The sequence below is a fragment of the Helobdella robusta genome (assembly GCF_000326865.2).
Source record: "Helobdella robusta unplaced genomic scaffold HELROscaffold_105, whole genome shotgun sequence".
Taxonomy (NCBI): domain Eukaryota; kingdom Metazoa; phylum Annelida; class Clitellata; order Rhynchobdellida; family Glossiphoniidae; genus Helobdella; species Helobdella robusta.
Genome location: NW_008703595.1, coordinates 51,385 through 59,333, shown reverse-complemented (window position 1 = coordinate 59,333; position 7,949 = coordinate 51,385). Strand labels below are relative to the sequence as shown.

At 30.6% G+C, this 7,949-nt stretch overlaps 1 protein-coding gene across 1 annotated transcript; it reads left to right on the top strand.

Moving 5' to 3' along the window:
• Nucleotides 1-4,127: 4,127 nt before the first annotated feature.
• Nucleotides 4,128-5,746, top strand: HELRODRAFT_183349 (hypothetical protein; the record flags this gene model as incomplete). The annotated part of the gene is made up of 4 exons (XM_009012377.1): nt 4,128-4,237; nt 4,744-4,947; nt 5,351-5,411; nt 5,579-5,746. 4 exons carry the CDS (start codon nt 4,128-4,130, stop codon nt 5,744-5,746), a joined length of 543 nt encoding a protein of 180 aa, XP_009010625.1.
• Nucleotides 5,747-7,949: the final 2,203 nt, after the last annotated feature.

The window sequence follows — 7,949 nt, the reverse complement described above, 5'->3', positions numbered from 1 at the left end:
TATATTCTTATTAGCAGGTCTAGCACAATTATCTTTGTTCTTAAAACCCATATTGATTCGTTACCAATAGAACTTCGTAGCAACTAATAAATTTCTATTTATTTAAGAATGACTCATCGATAAATTTGCGAACGAAGATAATCAGTGTCGTAATCGTTCGTAATGGACCGACACCTGAACGATTTTGAATTTTGTGAAATTTTGTTGGAAAGGCAGATGATATTAATTTACCTGATAGATGCAGTCACAAAATTCTAAATGTTTTCATAAGAGGAAACATGAATGAGTTTAATGTTTAACATTTAAATTCAATACACGTTTTGGTACCATCACTTATATGTTTCTAACGAATTTAATTCATGTAAAAAAAAGTTGTCGTAACCTTTACGGTACAAATTTAATTGTGGCTCGAGAAAAAATTCCAATTTCGAAAAATGGCTCGGACTATCAAGTAGCTTGACCACACATAAATTCTAGGATGAAAGAAAATGATAACTTTGAAACCGAGTGAGAAAACTCTTTGCATCAAGTAGTCAAACTGATTAGCGAACAAAACCATGAATAAACCTGTTGTCCCACCAGGGTTTTTTGAAGAAATCTTGTTAGTTTTGCCTGTTAACTAATTAATAAAAAACATTTAACAATCATTACCCTGTATTGTTCTCGATGCCTCATTAAATTCAACTTAATTCAACAATAAACTCAAAAAAACTAAAATATTTACAACAATTTAATTAATCGGACTGAATTTCAACATTATCTAGTTCAGCATTCTGAGCTCAATAAACAAGAAGCCGCTCGTTGATAGAAAATCTTAGATCTGACGTTCTTAGAAAAAAAAATGAGACAATGATTCTAGAAGTAAACTTGGATCATAAAAAACTTTGTCAAAATTTATTAGAGATGAAATGACTTCTTGCAGTAGCAAAAACAAGAAGGTAATTTGGCAAAATCGAATGGCAGCAATTGTTTTTATATCAACAGGACCGACTAGGCCCTTAGTGGGCCCTAGACAAAATGCTATATCTGGACCCTCAAACAATTTTTTTAAACTTTTTTTAACACTTTTACAAAAATAGATTATCATTGTTTTGTTCTATGTGTAAAAATAAAAATTTCTTTTTCCAAAATAAGCAAATTTATTATATAATTTATTATATCTATTACGATTGTTGTATTGTCATGTTTGATCATTCACATCTATTTAAATCATAAATTCATAATTTTTATTCGAAATCTCCTCTGTCGGATTTTAAATTTACGTAATCTCTTTTTCCAAATCTGCAAAATATTTGTTTATATTGCTTAAGCATAAACATTTTTGAAATTATTTGAATGTGAATTAAAATCAAAATAAAGAAGAACAAATCATATCCAAGACATTTGATCAATCCACAATTGATTTTTAGCCATTTAAATCACCACACCAGCCCATCAACATGCTGATGAACTAATCAATCGTAATAAATCATCTCAATTTTCAACCAATCATCCAACCAACTAACCAACCAGCCAACCAACCAACCAGCCAGCCAACCAACCAACCAACCAATTAACCAACCAGCCAACCAACCAACCAGCCAGCCAACCAACCAACCATCCAACCACCAACCAACCAACCAGCCAACCTGGGCCTTGAATTGTATTCAAAGTAATTTATCAAATCCTCCAGATATTTTTTGAACTCCATCTGTTGAGTGGGTTAATTCAATATTTATTAAAAAATTTAACTTAAAAATGTCATACATGGGTCTCCTAGTACGTTTTCTGCGATGTTTGCTCCTACAGACGATTATACGTAGTGAACATGCTTATAACTCACGTGGAGTGTAGATTGACAATTTTTGTTGAAAAGAGTATATATTTCTTGAAAAAAGTTTAAATTTCATGACAAAAGTTTAGATTTCATAACAAAGTTTAGATTTCTTGACCAAAGTTTAGGTTTCTTTTGCAATTTAGTAAAGGGCAATATGTAAAAACGTTTTTCAGAACTGCATGATAAATAGTCAAAAAAGACACGTACAGGTATATGAAAATATTTGAATGCCGAAAAATATTACTAAATTAAAGAATAAAAAAATATACATTTAAATATGAAAAGACAAGATGATTGAATTATGAGAATTAAAAAATAATCAAAAAATTAAACTTTGATTTCGTAAATTCAGGAACAAACCGGGTTGGTGCTTCTGAGATCCGGTCTGACAGGCTTCTGATAAGCACTTGTCTTCTGGACGAATGCCATCATACTGATGACAAGGAAGATGACAATGATGAGGTGGTGCTGATGATAATGGTGACGATGGCGGAGATGGTGATGATGATGAGTGAGATGGTTATGATCATTGTTGATGGGTTTTTCCGTCATGGTTTTTTCTTCTTTTTTCGATATAGATGGAGGAACAAATTTTTCTTTTTTCTGAATATAAAAAATGATGACGATTAGGATGATGATGAAGACGATGACAATTATGACAATGAACGTCATGACAATGGCGTATATATAAGTACTTTGATTAAAATATTTACGTTGATGAAGATTATAAGATGTGAATTGAAGTAGAAGTGAATGCTAGTTCTCAATATAAAACCCCAAAACACTAATTATTATTGCTTAAAAATTGTATTGCACAATTTACAAATAATAAAATAGATTGAATTCAAAATTTTACTAATTCATCAATCTGTTAAATTGTAGATATAATATTTCGCAATAAACTTTAAATGAATATAGCCACCAAAGGAAGCTTAAGAAATTTCTGTGAAATATAGTTTTCCGCCCTAGTCTCGGCCAAATTTATAAACCTTTGAATAAATACAACTCGAATTAAAAAACTGAAAACATTTTGTGGAAAAGTTGAAATTTACTAGTTGGAAGTCTTTTATTTTAAATTAAAACGACAGCTGCACATGAACGAACGGATGAATGAATGGAATGATAGATGGACGAAAAAAATAATGAATGCTAGGTTGAATGGAAGGGTGACTGAATTAAAGAGATAATTACTTTTAAATAAAGTATTGTTTCTGTGACAGCTCAAAACACTTGTTTTTTTTAACTTGATATATTTTAAGTTTTATTTGTATATAATTTATTTTAAATATTCGAGTGTAAAATTAATTTTAATAACTTTATCATAATTATAATTATAAGAACGGTTTTCAAATTATAACGATTTTAAGCTTCTTACACATATTTCTAACGGCACAAAGATACTTTTTAAAAACGATAATGGATTCTAAATTTTAATAATTTTCAAAATGAGTAAAAATAAGCAAATGTATTTATAAACACGGCCCTGGTGAAACCTAATGTTGGAACTGTCAGCCGATCTCAATTAATAAAGTTAGTTTAATTAGTATAAAACCAATTTATTTAGTGTAAAACCAATCTTGAAATGTACACAAAACCTAAACATTCCTTCAAATTTTGAAATGTATTTATGATAATAAAATATTTTTATATAAAAATTTGTGTAGTGCATTAATAAGTTGAATAATGAAGATAGAATTACATTATCTAAAACACATAAGTTGAGCAGCGCCAAAAATGCAGTGACGTTCAATATCAAATCCTCAATATGTTATTATTAGAAGTTTTAAAACTCGCTTTTATTTAAAATATTCTCAAAAGCGAAAAGATATATATATATATATATATATATATATATATATATATTTATACAGTATTGTATGGATTCTACCAAATAATTCATAACATACTCTATAAAATATGATCTTCCTTTGAAGACATAGGTTTGATTGTAACGCAAATTTCACATCCTTTGTTAGTTTTCTACTTTATCATTGGCTAATTTAGATAACTTTGACGGAGGGTCAAAATTTGAGAAATGGTGAAAATTTTTAATTTTTAAACAAATGCCAAGAAATTACCGAAAAGGTCGCTAAATTTGAAACGAATGCCAAGAAATTACCAAAATGGTCGCTAGTGTGGTCAAAAGCATACGACCTTTTTTTCAACATCCGACCAGAACCCTTTATAGATCCCCGCTAACGATACTAAGCCACCAGCTTTCGTTTTTTATTTTTTTAGTAATATTTTTATGAACGTTTAAATTTGCACTGAGTTTTTGTTCGGTTTTTAGAAGTTGTATGTTTCTACCAACATGATTAAAGTAAGAAATATCATGGTCTCCAGGTTTCCACGGACGAACAGCACTGACCTAGTTCAGTTGGTCGTTAGCATGAAATTATTCAGAGTGTTTGAACTGAACAGGTGTGGTTAAAATGTTATAATATATTACATTCCTTAAGTATCTTTAAAAAAAAATAAATGTACGGACGCAACTGCTCCTGATTGCTCTTGAAATTGTCTCCCTTTTAACTCTTGTCATACAAACAATGAAGTTGCAAATTAACTTTTAATTAAACACGTCACAGACAGACTGTGAGATGGCTGTATATAAATGAGATGCGTGCTTGCTTTTTCAGTTCAAATATTTTGTTTCCACATTTTAGTTTCAAGATCCTGAAAATCATTTTGAAAGAGAATAATCTATCTTGGTATTCAATAATAATATTTCAAATGTTTACATTTTCAGAAGGCTCATAAATGATATCTTATAAAGAAAATTTGTATCTTCTAACAAGCACAAACGCTACCACTAAAAATTAACAATTTTTAAAATTAATAAAATTTTTCTTCAGAGCCCAACTGATCATCCAACCAGACCACCATCACCAACCAACCGATCGACCGACCGACCCAATCGAACGCACCAGAAAAATGCTGCCCAGGTACTTCAAACTTCCCAACATCACAATTCTCGCCATAGTCCTTCTGACCCTTGGGTCGACGTTGTTGAGGGAAGTTAACGCTGAAAAGATGGAACCTCCTGTCAAACCAGCCGAATTCACCAGTGCGGAGGAAATTAGGAAATACGTAAAAGCTCTGGAAGATTATTATTTCTATCACGGAAGACCAAGGTTTGGAATTTAGTGAAATATTTATCATATATACAATACATATTATATATATTGGATTAAGACTGTCAGAAAAGCAATTATTGATGAAAATCACAGCATGTTCGACTTCCTGTTTAATTTTCCGATTTTCTAATCGTAAATCGTATATATATATATATATATATTAATTGATCGTAAATCGTATATATATATATATATATATATATATATATATATATATATATATATATCGTATATATATATGTTAATTGTAGATGGGAAGACAAAGTATTTATAATTTATATATTAGATAACAAAATTTTTTTTGTGAGGGCGCTAAATAAAGCATTAATTGTTTATCACAACGTCAATTTGTAAACAATTCAATAAAAATTTGTTTAACTGCTAAACTCCTTCGTCATAGGTTTGGCAAAAGAAATTACGCCAACGAATTGGAGAGTGTCCTAGGCTCCAAATGTGATATTGTTTGCGATAAATGATGATGATCCACCAAATTAATGAACAAAAATATAAAAATTATCACAAATAATAATGTTTTTAATAATAATAATAGTAGTAATATAATTATTAATAACGTGAGTTTTACGTATTTCAATTTTAATAAAAGTGACAATTGAATTTGTTTGTGAAGGAAATACACCCGCATTTGAAACACTTGCAAAAATTACAACCAGCAGACGAGACTGTCAGATACGTGCTGGTTCCCGCCGAGTTTTACTTATTTCGAAACGTCCTCGCTCCAACGGGTGGTTTACAAAACAACTTCATCACACACTGTCATTTTTTCTATTCAGAATGAATTAAGCAATTAAAAATTAATTTGTTAGAAAAATAATTCAACATAATTTTAGTTAAACTAGTTTTTTTTGTCAGCATTTTACCAAAATTATACAATACTTGATCAATCAATCCGAGGTAGGACGTTGTTTTCTTTGCTATCAACTTTTTGCGCCAAATTAGACGTTCAGTTGTTTCCATTTCATTTAAATTTTGAGCTTTCATGTCTTGCTCGATTGTTTGCGACCAGGAATTTTTTGGACAGCCTTTGGGACGTGTTCCTGGAACTTCGAAATCTGCAAGAAAAGTTATGGCACTGTTTCCACTTCGTTTGACATGACCAAACCACCGCAGCCGATGTTGCCGGCATTCGTTCTTTATATCATCTAAACCAGCCCGACGCAGGATTTCGATAGATNTGATGTGTCCTTCAGACTAATTCGTTGCATCCATCGGAGCATTTTCATGTCGGTTCGTTGAAGTTGTTGTTCCAGTTTGGTTGTCATTGGCCATGTTTCTGCACCATATAACAACATATGAATGTTAGTTTCATTGCATAAATTTTTAAATATTTTTTTTATGAATAAATTTCAACACCTTAAGATTTTTGTGACAACATGTCAATAGTTACATCGAATAAACGATGTTACCGTGATGTTGAAAAAAATTTAACGTGGTTTGATGCAAGGGATTATTGCATGAGCGAAGAAGGAGATCTTGCCGATTTTGATACTGTTACGGATTATCAGCTCGTGTCGACAAAAATGGAATTTCAATAAATTGTTTGAATGTTAAATGTAATAGTTTAATCTTTTATTGGAATTTAATTTGAATTTTTCGATCTTGAAGTGTCATTTACTATTTCTGTCGTTAGCTGTTTGATCACTGCAACCAAAGTAATATACGATTATCTTTAAAAATTGTCCTTTTTAATATATGTATATCCGCGCACGCGAAGATTTTGCACCATTCATTTATGACCCAGGTCGTGAAATCATAAAAGCAAACAGTTGATTCCGCTCAATAATTATTATTTTATAATTACCAGTATTTATTTCAAATAAGTTTACTCTTATTAGAATTTAACCATGCGGATTAACGCAATTTTAAGCAAAATCAGCAAACGCCCAAAAGAGAATCATATAATAAATGTTAATTTGAAACATGTGAAAAAATTGACGATGATTTATTCTATTATAAAGTTGAATTAAAGTAAGTTACACAAATCAAATAAATTTGAAGTACATCTTCAAAAATCACAATCAACAATGCTCCAATCATCTATCAGCTTATCATATGCAGGCTCAATGACCAATCATGCAAAATGAGATATAAAATGAATCGAACAGAAACATGTTATATTAAAATGGCTGGTTTTTATTTTATACTCGTCACGGTCGGGCATGTTAGCAAACATTATGGGATGTCTATCGTCCTCTCCACTGCATCCCCTTTCCAAAAACACTGACGTCACTGGAAAAATCGCAAAAAATGACTTCAAACTAGTGCAATTCACCACAAAATTTTATTTTAAAAATTTATCATTTAAAAAAATTAAAGAAACCTTTGCAGAAGTGTTCTAATTATTTAATGATTTAATGAATTTACAAAACTCAAGCGAATTAATATTAATTCATTTGTAGGAGATTTGTATAATAATTAAAAAAATCTCAAATCTCAATGGAAGGTAACCCTGGTGAACACGTTGGCGAGGTTGCTTGTTTCCATTAAGAGTTAAGCGCACAAGACAGGATCTATCGCAATAGATGGTTGTGTCGACGTTTAAGAAGCAGTGGCTTGGTACGGGATCGTCATAATTAAACTCGTTCCAACACGACGCACATTCAACGGAGGAATCAACAGTGGCCACTATGGTGAAAAATAAAAAAAATAAATAAAGTGATAATTTGACCTATTGGTCAATGTAGTCGATCATTATTATTCATTTAATTGCGTTTTTATTGTGATAAATATTCAATTAAATTTATTCTTATTTATATATTTTATTAATTTATTTTTCTTCCTCTTTCGTACTCGTTCTCTCTCTCTCGTTCTCTGCATTTTCCTTCTCTTTCCTACTAAACATATTTCAATTACTTAATCTCGAAATTAATATAAAACAAAGTCATCTCTAACCAGAGCTGCAAATTACAAGGAGCGACAGGCGAAGGAAATACATCTTTCTGTTCAGAAAAAAATGATTTTAAATATTATCAAAACCATCA